Source organism: Grammomys surdaster, unplaced genomic scaffold, assembly GCF_004785775.1.
Source record: "Grammomys surdaster isolate TR1022 unplaced genomic scaffold, NIH_TR_1.0 125861, whole genome shotgun sequence".
NCBI lineage: Eukaryota > Metazoa > Chordata > Mammalia > Rodentia > Muridae > Grammomys > Grammomys surdaster.
The window spans coordinates 3,217,581-3,237,838 of NW_021620687.1; the positions used below are offsets into that span (position 1 = coordinate 3,217,581).

At 51.0% G+C, this 20,258-nt stretch overlaps 3 protein-coding genes and 1 long non-coding RNA gene across 4 annotated transcripts; 1 reads left to right on the forward strand and 3 right to left on the reverse strand.

Moving 5' to 3' along the window:
* The first annotated feature begins 2,306 nt into the window (after window positions 1-2,306).
* On the forward strand, window positions 2,307-15,074 carry LOC114640949. Its single transcript, XR_003714226.1, has 3 exons — window positions 2,307-2,386; window positions 13,642-13,738; window positions 14,312-15,074. It is a non-coding gene; the product is annotated as an uncharacterized LOC114640949 (long non-coding RNA).
* Hoxa5 (homeobox A5) lies at window positions 3,350-5,700 on the reverse strand. Its single transcript, XM_028790035.1, has 2 exons — window positions 4,908-5,700; window positions 3,350-3,940 (listed from the first exon to the last, which is right to left on the reverse strand). The coding sequence occupies exons 1-2, from the start codon at window positions 5,467-5,469 to the stop codon at window positions 3,690-3,692; spliced, it is 813 nt and encodes a 270-aa protein (XP_028645868.1). The 5' UTR covers window positions 5,470-5,700; the 3' UTR covers window positions 3,350-3,689.
* On the reverse strand, window positions 7,360-9,817 carry Hoxa6 (homeobox A6). The gene is made up of 2 exons (XM_028790036.1): window positions 9,376-9,817; window positions 7,360-7,754 (listed from the first exon to the last, which is right to left on the reverse strand). Exons 1-2 carry the CDS (start codon window positions 9,815-9,817, stop codon window positions 7,495-7,497), a joined length of 702 nt encoding a protein of 233 aa, XP_028645869.1. The 3' UTR covers window positions 7,360-7,494.
* A 1,756-nt stretch (window positions 15,075-16,830) lies between the features above and the next one.
* Window positions 16,831-19,827, reverse strand: Hoxa7 (homeobox A7). The gene is made up of 2 exons (XM_028790045.1): window positions 18,268-19,827; window positions 16,831-17,251 (listed from the first exon to the last, which is right to left on the reverse strand). The coding sequence occupies exons 1-2, from the start codon at window positions 18,641-18,643 to the stop codon at window positions 16,941-16,943; spliced, it is 687 nt and encodes a 228-aa protein (XP_028645878.1). The 5' UTR covers window positions 18,644-19,827; the 3' UTR covers window positions 16,831-16,940.
* Window positions 19,828-20,258: the final 431 nt, after the last annotated feature.

Below are 20,258 nucleotides of genomic sequence, written 5' to 3' on the forward strand. Positions count from 1 at the left end.
CAACATTGTCTAATAACCCAAACTCAGAGCAGCAAAACAAAAAATCCAGCATTCTCAGCCACACCAGACAACAAGAACCTATTTCCATGTAAATTTTCTATTCTAGTTCCTTCTAAGGAGGTGGACACATCTTCCTGGGTACTGAAGTACCAATATTCACTTCACACAAAATAACTTCATGGATTCTTCAGCTTCCCATTAGTCAGTGAAAGTGGGATTTGTGAGAGAGCTTTGATTTTTTTTTTAAGTCTTAGGTTTGTTTTCTTTGGATCTCTGAATTTGGGACTTCTGCAGATTTATAGTGAATGAAGAAGACTTCTGCATAATAGTACTTGTTGGTATTTCAAACCAACACTTTAAAATATTTCTCTTTAAGCACTTGGTAAATACCTTTTCCAACTAGTACTTGAAGAAAACTATCTAGCTCCAAAGAAAAAGAAGAGCCCTTAATTTTATTTTATTTTATTGTTTTTTTTTTATGTTTCATTTCTAAACACAGTTGGAAATTTTTGGCATAGCTCCTCAGACAGGATTGGGTGGAGTTTATTAGGTCTCTGGTGGGTACCTTTCCTGAGAAGACACCAGGACAGGCCAGAAAGTTCCCTCTTAGGCTTGTCTTGCCATTAAAGGACATGGAAAGCTGGGGCCCTGGATGGAATTGTACCCAGGAAATTTATATTTTACCTAACTTCACTCGTTGGTGCAATTTTGGATACTGTTTTTGGAAAACATAGATTATGTAAATTTCCTGGGATCAAACAGAAAGAACAAATAACAAAAGGGAAGAGGAAATCTCCTACTGACATAGGAGCAATTTCTCCCTAAACTACCCTTTATGATGTGTCAAGAAAAACAACCTAATGGCGCTGGGGACTTTTAAGTTGGGCATTTGAAGACACCTCAATTTCCCTTAAAACTTTAGGCACAGTTTTCGAAGAGAGAATTTGTCTGCATGTTGGAGAGGGCTATGTTTCTCTATCTTTAGTGTTATCTAGGGAAGCCCTTAAGTTGCCTTTCGAGGGTCCTGTGCATAGATGTCTTATTCCTACAAAGATAGGACGGGGAAAGGAAAGAAGGGAGGCAAAAGACAGGCAAGACGGAAGAAAAGAAAGTGCTTTAGCCCCTTTCAATCAGCCTGGGGATTCAAAGACTAAAGTTAAATCCGGCCATAAAGTTTATTGCTTCAGATTCACAGGCTGGTGAGAACACTACCAGTCAAATGAAAAGCACTAACAGGCGAACAGGGTTGGGCCTGGCCCAGTGCGGGGGAAGCAGAGTACCTCCTAGGTGGGGACCCTCTGTCCCCAACATCCTGTGGGTGCAGCCTGCTCCCCGCCACACAGCCAGCTTCCACTCTTTCCAGTCGCTCTGAAACTCAGGCCCAAAGGCCGCCGCCTCAATTCAGTCCTGCCAAATGACCCTGGCCCGGCGAAGACATATTGCCACAGCCCCATAAGGAATCCCGCCAGTGTCGGCCTCCTCCTCGGCCTTCCTTTCAAACTCTCCAGTTCAGTTCAAGCCTCTCCTCCAGTGTCCCGAGTCCCTTCAACTCGCGACCCCCAAAGAGCCTGGGCCTGACCAACCTTAGAAATAGGGCCAGGGGTGGGGGGCTGACAAGTTTTCACAAACAGACCCATTTTCACACACACAAAATCATCTTTTTGCACTCCGGCCGGAGCAGCGGAAGTCATTAACATCCACGATTGTGCAGCAATTAAAGTTAGGCCTGGGGATGCGGCTCTCGGCCACAGGCGTTCTTCACAGTGCTGCGTCCACAAAGCTGGCTCTGGCTTTGCTAATTCAGGCAAGCTGAAGGAAAAGTTTGCTCTCCCATTTTGAATTCACAGACAACTTCCCAGTTACTGAGCCAAAGAGAGAGAGAGTACAAGAAACTTTTTAAGAGTGCAAATAAACTCAAGAGGCGAGCTTACCTTAACATGGAGGGAGCCATTTTTCAGAGTTTTGAGAACTTGTGGTTTGGACACTTCTGGACCTAAAATTGACACTTTGAATGACCAGGCAGCACACGTAGCCTGCAAAAGAGTCAAATGGAGTCCAGCGTTAGTGAGATTATATGTTATGTGGTATATAATGTTGGATGTCAACTCCCCAAAACCATAAAACTTACTTTAATGGCCCCACGTGACGTTTTATAGCCAGTGAGCCGATCTGTCTGTGCTATGGATGATTTTACGATCTAATTCATAGACAAAACCCTATTCATTTGGCACCCAAATGTCATATAGCCGGAACTGGGGCTTATAAAGTTTACTGTTTTATAACTTTTAAAAGGAAAGACGGCATCCGTGTAAGCAGCCAGTAAATGTGCAAATCTCTAGTTGGGCTTTAGCTGCTCTGAGGAGTTTCCCAGTGGAGCTAGGATGGGGTAAGTACTTTCCATTTGTAGCAAATTAATTGTAGCAAAAGAAGCCAACTGGTTCAGTAAGAGTAGAGGGACTGAGTGCTGGGGTTTGTGAGTGGGCAAAGGGTTTGGGGTCTACAGCCTGGCAGAGAAGCCTCTTCAGCAAGGCCTAGAATCGCCTCAGGAAGGAAGGATCTCTGTGGGCCGCAGTGTGGTTATAACAAAGCCCTGCTCCTCTCTTTCTCTTCCTCTCCTGTTTGGTACAAAGTTAACTTGGTTTCCTCAGAGATGGACAAGGTGGACTCAGGCTTTGAAACCTCCTACAGCTTTTCCCACCTTCTTCTGACCTGAGTTTTCTGATGATTCAGAGTTGGGAAGGCTCTGAGTCAAGATGTTGGTGAAAAGCCACAATGAATAGGCAGGCTGCCCAGGTAGCCTCAGACTCAGGAGCTTACAGCACTACTGGACAGACAGAAAAGCAGAAAGAGCGGCTTGCTATTTGGCATAAATCAGACCCAAGAGAACTTACAATAGAAAGTTTATTTATTTTTTTGTTTCCAGTCAGTGTTTTTTTTCCTTAAAAACAAATACAAAAAAAAAAAAAAGCTGATCACAGTTTGCTTAAACAGCCAGACTTGGACAATATTTGTAACTTTTTCACAAAAACATACATCACCGAAGCTGCGCTTATAAGAGCCACTTCCAGAGTTCGTGCAAAGGGTCCTACAAAGGCACGCAGGGACACACTGCTTGGAGTCACAGTTTTCGTCACAGAGCCACTAGCCACTACACGATGAACAAGTTAAGTTGTGTCTTATCAAGTCACCTCTACAACAGCATTAATTACACAAGGAATATAGGTAGTTTGAATAAAAATATCTTTAACAGCTTGGAGCTATTGAGACAGGAACACTCCCACGCACATGCACATTAAAACAACTCAAGTGCAACACACAACACTGGCACTAAACGAGGTCAAAGGGGGGCTTTTTTTTGTGTGTGTGTTTAGTTTTTTTTTTCTCTTTTCTTTTTTTTTGTTTTAGTTACTTCAAGTAACACAGCTTGCTTCATATAAATAAGTTAAAACATCTATTTTTTTTCAAGACAAAGCCATTCAGGACAAAGAGATGAACAGAAGCAGAACTACTTATACAGGCGCTATAATGGTAATAAACAGGCTCATGATTAAAAGATGAATTGGGGCGACAGAGAGAACAGGGCTTCTTCACAGAAGGAACACAAGGGGAGTTTCAGAAAGTCACCTTAGTACTGACACTACGGAGGGCTGCTCCGTTACTACTGCTCAGTACTGTGGCCGCTCAGACGCTCAGGGGCGGAAGGCCCCCCCTGCGGCCGCCATACTCATACTTTTCAGCTTATTATCTTTTTTCCACTTCATCCTCCTGTTTTGGAACCAGATTTTAATTTGTCTCTCGGAGAGGCAAAGGGCATGTGCTATTTCAATCCTTCTTCGGCGAGTCAGGTAGCGGTTGAAGTGGAATTCTTTCTCCAGCTCCAGGGTCTGGTAGCGCGTGTAGGCCGTCCGGGCCCTTTTGCCTTCTGGGCCACCTATGTTGTCTGCAATAGAAAAGTCAGCGGTTTAGCCACCAACTCCTCAGCACCTGGCTCTAAAAGTCAGCCAGGATCCTGAGCTGGGGAGAAAGCTCAACAAGTTCTCCCTCCTCACCCACTCTTCCCTGAATTTCCTTCCCCCTTCCTTTCTGGAGAGAAAAACAACGCGATTTGGACTCTGGGAACAACCGGCCCACCTGAGGCAGGAACTCTGTGTTTAAAGACAGCATAGCTTTCCCTCGCCCCCTATTCTGCTCTCTGGCCCTGTATGAGTTGTCCTAAGCAGGGGCACTGTCCTCCCAGTCTGCCCACGACTCAGAAACGCACCGAAGCAGTTTTTTTTCCTCTCTCTCTCTCAGTTCCCAAGTGGCCTCTAGGTCACCCTCAGTTAAAGTTCCAGCCGTGCTAGCCACCTCCTGTTCCAGCGTACGCTTGGGGCGCCCGATTTCTTTTTCTTCCCTTTCCTTCGTTCTTCTTCTTACCCCCAAACTTCAGAATCCTGCTTGCCCTCGCCTGGCTTATTCCCCCCAAGCCCCTTTTAGGGGGCTCTAATTAGTAACGCTGTTTCCCCAGCGTAGCCCTTCCCATAAATTATCTACCCTGACAAGCCCGATACACGGCCCCTACTGCCATCCCTACCTCCCCATGCCTACTCCGCTGGCCTGACCCTGAAGCGAGTTCCGAGGCACTGGGGGTTCCAGATGGAATTTCTTCCTCTTTCTACATCTAAACTTGCTCGGCCACCCCATTTTCCTCCCTCCCCTCTCCCCAGTATCTGTGAACGCAGGATGCTGCTGCAGTAATGGGGAGGAAGTAAAGGGGAAGGCAGGGAAAGGAGAGCCGCAGGGAGAGGCTCTGCTGGCTGGAGAGAGGCGAGACAAGGAGAGAGACCCGAAGAGAGGCTGCAGAGAACAGAGGGTGACCAAGACCCGCGCCCCCACGGACGCGTGGATCAGAAAACGGCTGGCTTTACCGTGACTAATGTGCAGCTTGCGCATCCAGGGGTAGATCTGGGGCTGAGCGGGCGGCGCCGGGCTCGGCTCGCTCTGGGCGCCCGCCTGCTCGCTGCTGGCAGGGGCGTCCTCCTCGGCTGCGGACGCCGTGCCAACCCCCTCTCTGCTGCTGATGTGGGTGCTGCCGGCGTTGGCCGAGGCGCCGCTGGAGTTGCCCAGGGAGTTTTTCCCGCCGTGGTGGCTGTCGCTGCCGGGCGAGGGGGCCACCGCTGAGCAGGGCAGCGGGTCGGGCGGTGGCGAGTGCGTGGACGTGGCCGGCTGGCTGTACCTGGGCTCGGCGGGCGCCGCACTGGCCCCAGCCGCGTAGCTGCGGGCGCGCTCGCCGGAGCCAAAGTGGCCGGAACCCGAACGGCCGACGCTGAGATCCATGCCATTGTAGCCGTAGCCGTACCTGCCGGAGTGCATGCTCGCCGAGTCCCTGAATTGTTCGCTCACGGAACTATGATCTCCATAATTATGCAACTGGTAGTCCGGGCCATTTGGATAGCGACCGCAAAATGAGTTTACAAAATAAGAGCTCATTTGTTTTTTGATATGTGTGCTTGATTTGTGGCTCGCGGTCGTTTGTGCGTCTATAGCACCCTTGCACAATTTATGATGAATTATGGAAATGACTGGGACATGTACTCGGTTCCCTCCTACGTAGGCACCCAAATATGGGGTACGACTTCGAATCACGTGCTTTTGTTGTCCAGTCGTAAATCCTGCCTGATGACCTCTAGAGGTAAACTCGTGCACTAATGGGGGAGTTGGGTGGAGGCGAGAGGGGTGGCGCGCGCGCCCTGGGCGCGTGCCCGCCACCCACCGCCGCTGTTCAGTCGGACTCGAGCGCCACCCGCTGGAGACTGGGAGCATCGCTTCGCTTCCGACCTCGGGCTGCAAGGGCCGGGGTCGAATTGAGGTTACAGCCCATTATGGCAAAATTATTGCATTTCCCTCGCAGTTCCATTAGGATGTACCAATTGTGAGGCCGTCAGCTGCCGATCGCACGCCCGGCGAGGATACAGAGGATTAGGGGGAGGTGGTGACTTAGAATTATTTACAACAACTTTATTTCCCCGGCTTTGTATCCCCTCTTATTTTTGTGTAGAGATTGGGGTCGGTTTGCCCGCCCGGCAGGCAGCTGTGAATTTTGAAAACACAGATATCACCTTCGAGGAAGGGAAGACGATTTAGCCAATTGACGAAATAAATCCTGCCCACAGCAGCAGCCACAATTACGGCTCTGTTTTTGTGAGCGCATGAAGGGCAGTGTCCCTGCCGCTCTTAAACCACAGGCGTCTATTAAAGACAGCTTTTGTGTAGTGTTTCTCCGAGGCGAGGTCAAATTCCATATACTCGTATAACCAGAATCATTTTTTCTTCAGTGTAAATATGTTTTTCGTGTCATTAGTTTGCTATCTGGTTTGCTTATTTATCCAGCCTGGAAGATCTTCATCCCTGGTCCGGTTCCTCTGGCCAGCCCGGCCCCAGGTAGCAGGGTTCTTGGTGAACCCAGAGAATGGGCCCTGATACCCAACGGCCTCCGAGGCTGCTTGGAAGGTGGGATCCGTGGGTAGAGCTATTGGGATCTCGCTTAGACCACTGGGAATAAATTGCGGGAACTAATGGAATCATTTCGTGGCTGTGCCTAGTATCACCGTAGTTATTTTCTTGGGCTCCGAAAGACGAAAGTAAATCACACATGTAGCTGAGAGGAGAGCGGACTCTCCCTACTAGAGGCCTGGCATCTCAGGCGTCCCTGGCACGTTTGGAAGCCAAGACTCTTGCGGCTCTCATGGTCCTGGGCCCCCTCTTTGGGTCCTGAAAGCTGCTGGGTGGTAGCGTCCGAGCTTTGTGAGGCTGGGAGTGGAAATCGGGAGCTGGGAACCTGCGGGAGCCTAGTCACTCCCGAGGCTGTAATGTTCCTCTTGCGCCCAAGTTGGCTTGCCTCGGCTGAGGCTGCTGCTCTCCCACTGACGGTTATGTGCCGATAGAGAGATTTGGTTCTGTCGGGAAAGGGGGGAGTTCCCCTTTGTTCCTCAGGCTTCTTGTTTAGGGGCATCTTGAGAGGCCGGGACAGGGCTGGGGCCCAGCTCCTAGACCCTTTCTTTTCAGTAGCCAGAGCCGATTTGGCGATGCCCTTTAGGGTTTGATGGCGAGGGACCAAGGCGGAAAAACCCAGACACAAAACGGGGCACTGCCTGGGGCTCCTTCTTCCCCCAAAAACCCCGCGTCTGTAGCTCACAGAGCGCAGAGGCGCTAACACAGCAGCAGGGCCAATTCTGGGTGCACCCCAGGACTTCCAAGCTGGCTCGGGCAGCCTTGGGGAGAAAACCTGTGTGTGTGTGTGTACAGTGCGTCTGTCCCACAGCTGACATTGGGTGTATGGGGTTTTGTTTGTTTGTTTTCTGTAATAAGTAAATGCGTAGACGCGTGCAAAGCTTTCGACGCTTTTCCCTAAGCTGCGGATGAAGCAGGCTGGAATAAAATTTGGGGAGCAGGCAAGGGCACCAGGGGGCAAAGCCAATAGAGGTTACAACGATGGCCTGGTCCCTGCTCTGGGGTCTACTCGCCCGCCTTGGCCTCAGAGTCTTCCCCGCTGGCCTGCGTGGAATTGATGAGTTTATTTTCCTTTTTCCACTTCATGCGCCGATTCTGGAACCAGATCTTGATCTGGCGCTCGGTGAGGCAGAGCGCATTGGCGATCTCGATGCGGCGTCGCCGAGTCAGGTAGCGGTTAAAGTGGAATTCCTTCTCCAGCTCCAGGGTCTGGTAGCGAGTGTAGGTCTGGCGGCCTCTGCGCCCGTGACTCCCATACACGGCACCTGCAGGCAGAAATGAGATGCGGATAAGCGACGCAAAAGCAACCCACCCCGTGTGTGCCTCCCAGCCAGCACTCTCTAAACTGGAAACTACACTACTTCCACCCCAGCTTCTCTCATCACAACCGAGAGGGGGGAAAAAGCCGACTGTATGGCAACGATTATTTCATACCAAGCGAGATGTGGTTTTGTTTTCAACCTAAAAAACGACTTGGGTGGGAAGTTATTGATTTTGACAAATGTGGTTTGTAAGAAAGCCATTAGACTTGAAGAAATATCATAGGCATTCTTAATTTGAGGGGCCAAAGTCACTGTTTCTAGGGAATATAGCAATTATTTGTCTGTGGGTGCAGTGGGGATCCTGGGAACAGTATGGAAACTGAATGCTTACATTGGTGTCTCCTCAAGTCAGATCTCAGTGTATTTTTGTAAAGTTGAATATGGCCAGCCTTCTCAAATCTTTGCATATTGTTAGCAAGTTATGTGATCCATCTGACAACACTCCACTGGGAAGAGTTAACTTCTAAGGAAACAACACTGTAGTGTACGCTTAACTCCCCATTAGGGTCTGTCTCTGCTCCAAAGGCTAAGGGGATTGATTCTCTGTGTGATCTTTGAAAACCTGGGGCAAAGAGAGGGTGCTGTAGGTGGGGTGGTGGCGGACTGGGAGTGAGGACTGTGTTGGGGCTGTCTGGGTGCCAGAGGTACCCAAGGGTGAGGCAACTCACTCCCCAAGCCAGGTGTGAAGATCAGGCAGGGTCTCAGGAGGAGACAGAAGTTGGTTAAGAGTTGGAAGTTAAGTGGAAGATAAAAGAGGGGGGCAGGAGAGAGAGGGGGAGAGAGAGGGTGAAGAGGGGGAGAGAGAGAGAGGGGGAGGGAGGGAGGGAGAGAGAGAGAGAGAGAGAGAGAGAGAGAGAGAGAGAATGAGAATATGAATATTCTGAGAAGGTGGCCCTCCAAAGCTTTAGAAAGAGGTCAAATGTGGGAATGAGATGAGGGCCCTGCCTGTCTGGGCTTCTGGACTTCCAAAGGGCAGAAGAGAGAGGAGAGGGGTAGGAGCATCAGGGAGTTTGCCTATGCCACCTTCTGGAGGCCCTCTCTGCTTGGAAACCTGAGGGGGTGGTACCAGGGTGCAGATGAGCAGGCTCTCAGCTCAACCAGTTTTCCTCTCCCTCTTCTGTTGCCCCTGTTCCAGGGCTCATATAGCTTGGCAGTGAGTCCTTCACCCTCCCCTAAAGTGTCACCTTACAGGGATAGCGTGGCCCTGTCTTTCCTCTGGCTGGGCCTGATGGTCCCATGGGAGTGTTTGGGTTTGACTTTCTTTCTTTCTTTCTTTCTTTCTTTCTTTCTTTCTTTCTTTCTTTCTTTCTTTCCTTCTTTCACTCTCTCTAAATTTTAAAAAAACAACAGAAGAAAATTTTGTTCATCCTTTCCTTTTTTCTTCCTATTCTCTCCTTCATTCTTTCCTTCTTTCTCTCCTTCCTTCTTCCTTCTCTCCTTCCTTCCTTCCTTCCTTCCTTCCTTCCTTCCTTCCTTCCTTCCTTCCTTCCTTCCTTCTTGTCTCCCTGCCAGATTTTCATTCTCCCTACACTCTCAGGGATGGGGGAGCAGGGAAATGCCTTACCCGCACAGGAATTCATCCGCTGCATCCAGGGGTAAACAGGGCTTGTGTACTTCCGGTCGGTGCCTTCCTCATGGAGGGCTTTGCCCTGCACGCTGCTGCTGTCAGGTTTGTACTGCTGTTCGGGAGAAAAGTGCAGGTAGTCCCCGGGGCCCCTCTGCTTGCTATTGCCCGAGGGTGAGGCGCCACTGAGGTCCTTATCAGAATAGAAACATGAGGCCCCGTACTCGTAGGATGCCCGGTTGCAGGCCAGGACCGAGTTGGACTGTTGGTAGAAACAAGGTGAGGTATATGTCTTGTCCGGAAGACTCGACGCCCCGTAAGAGGCCGGGAAGGGCCTCAGCGCGTCATAGCCGGCCGGGTAGAGGGGCAGCTGGCCCAAGAAGGAGTCCTGGCCGCTGGGCAGGCTCCCAGGGAAAGTGGGATTCACAAAATAGGAACTCATTTGCGCGCCCCTCTGCAGGACTGTGATTTGTTGTGTATTAGTACATCTGGCTATAACTATTAGTAGTCATCGAACTGGTTTGTTTCTGGATGGCCGAACGCCAAAAGCGACAGCAGCAAATCGCACCAGCTGACGCAGTGGCGGCCAATGGGAAAGAGCGCCGGAGCCCGCTCCCCGGGGACCGCAGCGACCGAGGCAGCAAAGTTACAAACAGCCCCCAGCCCGCCCGCCCGCCGCCCGCCCGGCAGATTAATGGGCACACACAGCCTGCCGGCCCCGCTCCCCCCCACACACCCTCGAACGCCAGCAGCGGGCACGGCCCGGGCAGAGATGTGCAGATCAGAGGCACTAGTGCCCAGGTCAATGAGCAGGCCTGTTCTCTCCCTTTTTTTGCCTTCTTGGGTTTTGCTGGTTTTCTCCCTAAACAGGAAACCTGACAAGCCTGAGCCAGGAGGGCGGTGACACGGATGGTTTTGCTCTTGAGAGCCTCCTGCCCGAGTCAGGTCCTGGGCTACCGCACCCCCCGCCCCCGCCCGCCCTTGTGCTCCCTTAATCATGGGTGTCGGTTCTTGGGAGCCAGGCCTTCACTCTATGCGTTAGGGTTCCTTGAATGCCTTATTCCTTCCCATTCTTATTACAGGTTGGGCCTTATTGCCCTAAAGCTGAAAGATCAGCCCTCACTGACCAGGCCCAGGCCAAAGGCAGGGCCTTCTACTCAGTACCGCGCTCCATGTTTGCCTCTTCTGTAATGGTCGTGCCTACGTGGGCTTAAAGCAAACACCTACACCGGCTGTGCACTGCATCCTGTCTTTGAACTTAGAGAAAAGAAAAGCTAAAACCCATGATTTTCCACAAGAAATGATCTCCAGAAGAGTGTTTGTGAGACCGGAGCAGGAAGCCATCCATGGGGTTTAACTCCCCTCACCCAGCTTTAAGCATCCCAGAACTCCTCTAAGTGCCTGGAACTGCTTAGAGCAGCTACCGATAAAAATTCAGATAGAGTATCTTCCCAGTCTTATTCCAGAAGCAGGAGAGATACGGAGACCTTGGTTGAGCAGGGCACGGAGTGCAGCTCCTGGGGCCCAAAGCTTCACTCAGGATCATTAATGGGCTTGGTTTCGAAGTAGCACGGAGATGGGCACTGTCGCAAGCATTCCCACTCCCCACACCCCTACCTCCCCACCCTAAACTACTTCTGCTGCTACAGTATCTCTAAAACCAGAATGATCCTGTCACCCTGTCATTTGCTCTAGGATCCTGAATTGCCTTGACCACCGGCCCAGGCCTGGCGATACTCAGAAAGGGCGTGGAAAGTCTGTCTTGGACTTGCCTGTACATGGGTCAGTCTCGTTTTGTAAAAAAAAAAAAAGTGATATCGGTTCGAAGGCACTTTCATGACTGTTTGCCCTTGAATTAGCTTTAAAATCCCCAATTCTGTAGGTGTCTAAGAGACTACAGATCTAGATGGGGCGTGGGAGATTGTTTGACCTGTAAGATCTGTAAAATCCTGACCCTTGCGTACTGATGGGGATCGGGTTTGGGGGAAGGTGACAATTGGCACTGGTCCCCTAGGAATCTGTTGCAGATTTCCTTAATCTCTTCCTTGCTTTTCAATTTTTTTCCCTCTGACCTTACTCCCCCTCAAAAGAGAAACATTGAAAAGGGACTTGTCTAGGTCGGCCTGCAGAGAGCCTGTGAAGGCACACCGAAGGAAGGCTGCACTAGAGGCCTTGTGCTTAACCTCTTTATCTCTCCAACCCAAGAAAGTTTTTCCTTTGTATATAAACGAGCTGTTCAGGAGAGGATAAAATTTAATGTTTCTTACAGAGAACATGTAATATGTGGGAAATGAAAATTCAGGAGGAAAAAGGGATTTTTTTTCTTAAAAGGCTGTTTGAAGAAAATAAGTTTGAGTTGTTGGTTCTTAAACAACAAATAATCAGATAACAATTATTTCGAGCAATATTATTCGAAATGAAAGTAGCCAGTTCCCAGGTGTTAATTGTTTACATCGACCAGTTCTCTTTCAAGCGGCTCTGTCTCACACAGAGTTGGAGCTCATGACAGCTTACCACCATTATTGCTATGGTTTGATCTGAATTTTAGATTTAATTGTCTCAGCCAATAAGAGAATTTGTTTTCTCAACTAGAAGCCAGAAAATGTTTTTCTAGCTTCTGTAAACATTAAGGTGTAAAAAATATTAAATTGAAATCTTAACGTGTGAGCCCAGGCTAGTGTGTATTTAAGTTGGCAGTCAATCTATTTATTCTTCCATATATATGCATATAAACATATATATATACATATATATATATACATATATATATGTATATATATATATGTATATATATATATATATATATGGAGAGAGAGAGAGAGAGAGAGAGAGAGAGAGTCCTGATTGAGTGGAGAACAGGAACGCCACACCTTCAACAGAGCCTCATCCTAAGAGATGAGAATGACCACCCCAGGACTAGGTCACAGCCACACAGAAAACTTACCTTTTATCTTCTCTTCAAAGAGGGCAGGATGGCAGTAGGGTCACATAGTTTGCCTTTTCCCTGGCTGCCCACTGAGCCTCTCCACTTCTGCCAGCCTGAAGGCTGGCCTGCAGGTGTGTGGGAGGACCCAGAAGGTCCACCTCCATCCAACCAAATCTCTAGGCCAGAACCCAAAGCACACAGGTGCGGGCCTCTGTCAGTTACCGGCCCTCTCTTGGAGCCGCCTTCCATGTCATAGCCAATCCTCGGGCCAGCCAGGCCAGCAGGCCTCAGAACTAGAAGTGATCTCTCCGATGTCAGAATCCCAAAGCCAAAGCGTTCCCCCAAGTGGCGTGAACCCTCAGGACGCCTTTGGGACGCGCAGTTTGGACAGAAGCAGCCATGACCAGCCAGGCGGCCTATACAACCAGTCTCCATGGTGCTGGGTTGGGGGAGAGGGAAGGACTCGGGTCTATTCCAGCGGCTGAGGTTTCTGTCATGGATAGCCGAAGCAAGGATATTTCACAGCCAAATAGACCTCTGGAGACTGCCCCTCAGGTCCCCTTTTGTCCCCCCCCCCTTCCCCTGCTTCTGGGGAATCTGAGGGGCCCGTACAGCAGTCGCGCCAGGCTCAAAGAGGCGGGCCGCTGCTGGCGCCGGTCCCGGCGACGGCCACAGCGTGGCAGCAGCGAGCTCTCGGCTCGGTCGCAATAAATAATCCGCCTGCGGCAGCCGCAGTCAAACAGCCAGCGGCCCTAGGAGGCAAATGCGGCGCTTTATCTGCCCCTGCCCGGGGCGCATCCACAGAGCTGTCCCGCAAACATTCCAAACATCTACGTGTCCTTCTTAATTATCTGGCCAAGGCCGAGATACTATCTTGAGATAGGAAAACAGCAGCAGCAACAACACCAACCAAAAGCCAAATAAACAAAAAAGAACCTTAGCTAGGAACCTCGCGACTGATGCTCGCGTGGCTCTGTCTCCCGGGGGCAAATCTAACCTGGTCAGACCCGCTTTCAGGCCCACCCACCATGGCGGGTGCCACCGCGCAATGCAAAGCCATCGCTAGGCCAGCAGCTCTCAGTGCTGTCTCTCCACGCTAGCTGTAGCCCTCTCCCTGGTAACTGGGAAGGTGGGAGACCGTGAACACCAGCCTGCCACTGTACTTAGGTGGCGTGGGACTGCGACCCTGCTATTGCCCAGACACCATTTTGCAACCTTCCTTCAAAAACCTCAGATGTGGTCCTTCCATCTGCATCAACACAACACTACCTTGCGCCCGAGAAACATCACCTCCCCCTCCGAGTAGCACCCAATTAACTCGATTCTCTCTTCCAACACAGAATTCCACTCATGCACCTAGCCCCTTTCCCAGGAGACATCACTCTGGTCGGAAAACCGGGCAAACGAAGCAGGCAACCATCGGAGAACTCTGAATTAGTAAGTTTTCTTGCTATGTTTGCTTCCTTTCCCGTACTCTCTCAGCCTAGCCCCACAGGGCAGAACAGTGTATCGAAGCTAACAAAACGCCGGTGCTACTCGCTTTGCTCGCCTCCCTGCCCACATTCCCAGGTCGGGAACTACCTCTGGTTATTGGGGAGGTTAGTTGAATCAATTGAGTCACGAATGAAATAATCCCAAGCCCCAGAGGCCGATAGGGAACAGTAGAATACCAAATGACTTCCTTTGGGGCTTCCCGAGGGTCACTGGGGAAGTGGGGGATGGGGGTAAAGACCCAAGCGGCGCTGCGCGGTGCCAAGACGCTGTGACCCAGAGGGAAGGCTGATCTGCCTTGAGGGAGGAGGGAAAGGAGTGGCTGTAGGTGGTGGCGGTAGCGGGTGAAAATGAGTGACGTGAGAGGGCTGTGGTGTGTATTGGGGCTGAGTGTGAAGGGACAGTACGGAAGACAGTAAAAAAAAAATGCCCTTTTCAAAGTCGCTCCTGGTGCCCTCTCACTACTGTAGTGCCTCACCCACCTTTGCCCTGTCTCCTTCCCACATGTCTCACCTTCAGACCGCGGCTCCCAGAAGCTCCTGCCTCTCTGACAGCTGTCGCTTCGGCAGCCCAAGAGACGAATTGTCCTCCTTCCTGGTGCCAGAGGACGCAGGAAATTAGCCAGGTTGCAAGTTGCAAAGCAGCGGCTGCTGCCCCAGGAACTGGACGCGCCCCACCTCCAGCGACAGCGGCCGGCCTGGGCCTGGCAGCGGCTTCCTCTCGCTCGCCATCGCCGGACAAAGCGCAGCCCAGGCAGGCTGAGAAGGCAGAGCTCCGAAGCACGCAGGATGGAGCGGAGCAAAAGAATGCGGCTCTATTCTCGCAAGGGAAATTATAAAAAAGTTCATGTTCACGGTTCCTATCCACATGACCGACAGCGGCCAATGGAAGGGCCGAACAACTCATAAAGTTGTATTGCAAAGTTGTAAATTTTCATAAACAACAACGGATTTATGACCCTTTCCCCATCACTAAGAGGAGGCAGCTCTTACACAGGCGCCATCTTACCACCGAGGCTGTCCCGATTTGGGGCTGCAGGTTTTACAGACCCTTTTAGGTCCGATTTTATTAAAAAGAGTCCTAAGAAGCTGGCCCAACCCAGTCAGGGGATAAGAATGGAGACTTTCGCAGGCCAGTCTCAGGATGCTCTAAGCTACTTCCACCGCCTCTCGCCCCTGGTCTCTCTCGCCGCTAGCCCCTTCCCCAGCCACAGTCCTTCCTCAGCAACAGGACTTGACTAGGTTGCGCTGCCCGGTCTGAGGCCCATGGCGGTCCAAGAATCCCTCAGCTGCAGTGTTGGACCCTGGGGCATCCTTACCCCTACTGAAGGCTAAGTGGGGGTACTGAATCCTATTTCCTTCCTACACTGGGGCTGTACTCAAGGCGCATGCGGAATACGGAATCAATTGGAGGGTAGGTAACACCCTTTTAGAGCTCAGTCTACACCTTTAGAGGAAACTTGAATTTGGAATTCGTTCATGGAATTTATGGAAGTTTGAGAGGCTGTAGACAGAATATACGGCATTAACAAATAGTCTGTTTTCGATGGATCTAGATAGATATTGGCGCACATACAATAGCCAGACCAAAAAAATCTACAAAGAGGAAGCCACATATACAATTATAGTTACAGAAAAACCCAGAAACGCACACATACAATTACAGACATGGGAAATGTTGACACACACACACACAAACACACATTAGAGATGTAGAAATGCAGACAATTATGAAAACTATAAGCAACCACACAGAGAAATAGAAATATGCCTATGCACACATAAGAACATGTAAAAAGAGACATGATACATTTGTCCATGAATATCTAAAGCTCGGACTCAAGGACAGTCTCTGCATTTGCTTCCCGTGTTTCTTTGGCCTATAGCCAGGGCTTGCCCTTAAGCTATGGCCACTTCCCCTTGACCCAGATCCTCTGGATAAAGCAGTCCGTGTTTCTTTGTCACCAAGCATCTTTATTGTTACATAAACACAGGTAACCAGGCTGGGAAGCAAGCCTTCCCTAAACCCCAGGCTGGGTGTAGGGGGCACATGGGGGGACAAGGGAGGTGATGGGCCTGGGGTGGGTACTGGACCTCCCCCACCCACTACAGAATTAGCTTAATACAACACACCATGCTACAAAGTCATCCCATTAAAACATCCTTCCCAAGTCAAGACATTCCCTTACAAATGAGCTCCAAGATTATAGAAATGACGACGACAACAACAGCAACAAAAACAAATCTGGTTCAAATATACAGTATTTGTTCTTGTAGGAAAAGTCACACGGTATGTGTATTTGACATGGCTGAACAGTAGGACACAGAAGCAAAAGAGAGAACAGTGAGGCTGGGAACATCTTCAGTCCCAGAGAAGGAAAAAAAAAAAAAAGGAAGAAACTATTCCAGAGGACTGCAGCCAGCTCAGGAATGCTCCCCTCCTGAAGTAGGGGTAATGGCCCTGAACTTGAGGTGCCAAAGCCAGAGAAAGAGGGATTCTAGGTTGCAGCACTTGGTATGCTTTGGAATAAATATATTATTTTTCAATTTAAATAGAAGCCAATGCCCTGGTCCCTGAACCTCATTGCCTTGTCAGTGAAGCCTCGGTGACCCCAAAGACTCTCAGCTCGAAGCATCAGGGCCTGGCCTTGGAAGGGATGGGCACCGAGAAGCAGGCAAGCTGTCCAGCACAAAATAGGTAGTTTAGGGCTAGTAGGTAGTACTGATCATGGTTTTTGCAGGTATGGGAGGGGGCAGGTGCTGGGTATCTGCCAGTGTTGGGACATGGGGAGGGGGCTTCTTAGGAGTGGTGGCCCACTGGGACTGGGCCCATAGGTAGTTTGGGGGTGCCTCTCAAAGAGGCCTGTGCTAGGTAGTATTTTGGCTGTGCCTGCGAACAGCACTGGGCCAGGGTTGGGGGTATCTACTGGGTTCCTCAGAGGCAGAGAGGGTCCCCAAGGTGATATATCCCTGGGACCTAGTGTGGGTGATTGGATGGAATGAGGGTAGGGACTGAGTCCCTCTTTTTCTTTCCCTTTCTTTTTTTTTTTTACACTTTATTTCCCCCCATTTTTGTAACTAAAATCAGTGAGTCTCTTAAAGACGCTTTTCCAACTGTCCTGTGCAGCCAGGGTCCTGTGCCTGGCCCTTTACTCCTCTTCCTCCTCTTCCTCCTCCTCTTCCTCCTCGTCCTCGTCGGCCTTGTCAGCAGCCGTGGAAACGGAGGGCACCGCGTCTTCGGGGGCTGCAGTGGGAGCCTGGCTCTCATCTTTATGCTCTTTCTTCCACTTCATGCGCCGATTCTGGAACCAGATCTTGATCTGGCGCTCGGTGAGGCAGAGCGCGTGAGCGATCTCGATGCGGCGGCGCCTTGTCAGGTAGCGGTTGAAGTGGAATTCCTTCTCCAGCTCCAGCGTCTGGTAGCGAGTGTAGGTCTGGCGTCCCCGCTTCCTATCGGGTCCTAGGAGCAGAAATTTGGACATATTGATAGGCAAACAGACAAGCAGACGAGGACGTGGACAGAAGAGAGCTTTAGTCAGGCCAGCAGTCCCAGAGCCTGCACCTTCCACCTTGCCCAAATCCAGGTGCAACCCTCAAAACCCTCAACGGAGCTGGGGGAGGAAAATTGAGCGGAAGGCCCCAGGGCCAGACAAGCAAGAACGTCTGTGAAAAGCCTCTTAGAGCAGAATTCCAACTTTACAACTGGCCTTTCCAGCCGGCTACATTTCCACAATGTCCTGCTTCCCCCTGACAAAGGGAACTTGTAAATATAGAGTCTGGCAAGTGGGGGACTCTGCACTTTTGCCATTCAAAAGCAAGCCTAGCCGCTCCCCAGCCCTGCTAGACGAGTGGGCGACCGTCCTCAGCAGTCACATCCACAAGACCTTCCTGTGGCATTCCCACCCTCTGTCCCATTGGCTTCAGACCCCCCACACACACACACGTTCTGGAAATGGTCTCTGGTACAGGGGTGTGTGAGGGATCCCGGAGGTCTCAGCTCTCCTTGCCTTTGAGAAAGAAAGCCAGGGTGAAAGAAGAGGAGGCCGGGGAGAGAGCAGGAGTCAAGAAAGGGATAGAGGACAGGAAAGAGGGGAGATAGAAGGAAAGAGAGGCTGAGGGAGAGAAAAAGAGAAGGAAAGAAAGAAGGGGAGAGGGGGGAGAAAGAGAGAGAATATGAGAATGAGAATAGCGGAGAAACTTATTGTAAAAATTCCAAGGCAAATGGAGTTAAATAAATTTACGATCGAATCCATTAATTGGGCCATAAAAAGTTTTATGAGCCTCATTTACATACAATGCTACGGGTCTCTCCACGCAATGGCGCCTCAGCTCTAATTAAAACCAGAAAGGCAGCGCCACCGGGACTTGCGGGGCCGCCGGCTGGAAGCCACCAGGCTGGGCGCTCTCAGCCCCCCGCTTCCTGCTCCCGCCCCGCCGCTCCTCCCGCACGCCGAGCCCGCGGGCCACTGCGCCTACCTGAACTGCGCATCCAGGGGTAGATGCGGAAACTGGCCTCGGCCGGGCCGTGCAGCACGCCCTCGTCCGCCTTGTCGCAGGCGCCTTTGGCGAGGTCACTGCAGAGCCCGGGGATGTTTTGGTCGTAGGAGGCGCAGGGCAGGTTGTAGGCGTCGGCTCCCAGGCCATAGCCGGACGCGAAGGGGCTCTGATAGAGGGGGCTGTTGACATTGTATAAGCCCGGCACCGAGGAGGTGAAGGCGCCGGCGCCCGGCCCGTAGCCGCTTCTCTGCGAGTTGGGTGCAAAGGAACAAGAAGTCGGCTCGGCATTTTGGAAGAGAGAAGCCCCCGCCGTATATTTGCTAAAAAGCGCGTTCACATAATACGAAGAACTCATAATTTTGACCTGTGATTTGTTGTCCGGCAGCTTTCAGTGTCGGTTTTACGAGGTAGCGTGATATATGATAACATTACACCCCCAGATTTACACCAAACCCCATTTTCTTTTGGACGGAGCTCGCCGCGGCACGTGACCGCCCACATGACCGCCTCCGCCAATCTCAGCAGCCCTCACAGGTGGTCCCGCGCCACGGGCCGCCGGCCGCCTAGAATGGAAGGGGAAGAGGCTCAAATACGCGGCCTGCACCCGACCAGCCCGGGGCGCCCGACCGACGCAATCAGACCCCTAGGCTCCACGACATCCCCATCCCAGTCGCGGAAGCCTGAAGGCAGGGTTCGATCCCCCGCCCCCCGACAACCTCATACCTATTCCTGAACCCCAGATCCAGTGTGTGGATTCCCTGCCTCTGTCCTCTCTGAGGATCCAAGACCCTGCAGGGTCTCCGCAACCTGTCCGCCTAAAGATGGTCTAGAGAGAAAGAGCCACCCTTTGCCCACCTCTCTCTATAAGCAGGAGAACATTTGAGAGCGGATTTGATGCTCCAGCGCAAACCCTGCAGGCGCGGAGTCTCCTCTAGCCGAGCAGCGAGAACGCTGCCACAAACTGGAACCATGTGGTTCGAATAAAGTCAATGTCTCTCAGCTTCCTTTCTTTAATCGGCGGCGTACTGTTTATCTGCTCTAAAGGAAGCAGTGAAATATTTATCTATTAATGAGCCTCATTTACCAACAGATTTACTAATATGGGATTCCCTTTTCTCTTCCCGGACATTGCGGCCCTGGCAGTCTCTCTGCATTAGCTCCTGGACACCTGGCTGGCTGGCAGCAACTCCATAGATGGCTCAACATCCGCTTTGTCTTACCTACAACCCCTGGCTACCCCCTGGATAACAAGAAACTGGGGTCATCTTCACATAGTTTGGGAGAAATTCGGCTCCATAATTTTTTAAACACATCCTTAATACTGGGAGGTTTCTGGCAGTTCTCAGCCAAGCTACCCGTGGACTTCCACCTTGTGGGCCCGTAACCGTTTTAGAAATGGTTTAGACAGAAGAAAGGTGATCTCAGGGGCTGGGTGCTGTGGCTCACCGTGGAACCCCAGTTCTTTTAGGAGACAATAAAAGCAAAGAAGGGAGCCCTTTCAAGGGCCACCCAGATCCCGCGGCTTCATCCTTCTAAGCATTGTGTTTTCTAAGCGCAAACAGTCTCCTTTTCTCCCAAATAGTCACCCACCCTGGGGGCTTACCTTTCTGGGCTTCAGACCCCCTCCCCCTGCGGTGATAGGAGGGGTGAAGGCTCTGCTGTTCAACGCTTTTTGGAGGATATTTGGGTGAACTCTTTCCCTAAACGCCTCATAAACTGACCAGGCCATGCTGGAAGACTGGCCACCTTTTACTGCCCAGCTCGATTGCACATCATAAACCCGACTTCACAATGGAATTGCCCCGGAAATTCTCCTCTAAATTATAGAGTTTGGTTCCTGGTATACAAAACACTTTCTTATCACTTGCAGTGGGTGCAGGCTGCCTCCACCTACCCCACCCACGTTTACCGCATACTCTCAGGGGGTCTTGGGAGCACAAAAGACAGAAGGATGTTCAAATCCCGCTGGA

Bases quoted from the DNA above. Each gene is read 5' to 3' on its own strand.
- Hoxa5 (XM_028790035.1), bottom strand. From the start codon at position 5,469: ATGAGCTCTTATTTTGTAAACTCATTTTGCGGTCGCTATCCAAATGGC. The intron at 3,941-4,907 runs GTAAAGCCAGCC...TTTCTATTGCAG, and splicing joins CAAGCTGCACATTAGTCACG to ACAACATAGGTGGCCCAGAA.
- Hoxa6 (XM_028790036.1), bottom strand. From the start codon at position 9,817: ATGAGTTCCTATTTTGTGAATCCCACTTTCCCTGGGAGCCTGCCCAGC. The intron at 7,755-9,375 runs GTAAGGCATTTC...TTCTGCCTGCAG, and splicing joins GCGGATGAATTCCTGTGCGG to GTGCCGTGTATGGGAGTCAC.
- Hoxa7 (XM_028790045.1), bottom strand. From the start codon at position 18,643: ATGAGTTCTTCGTATTATGTGAACGCGCTTTTTAGCAAATATACGGCG. The intron at 17,252-18,267 runs GTAGGCGCAGTG...TTCTGCTCCTAG, and splicing joins CCCCTGGATGCGCAGTTCAG to GACCCGATAGGAAGCGGGGA.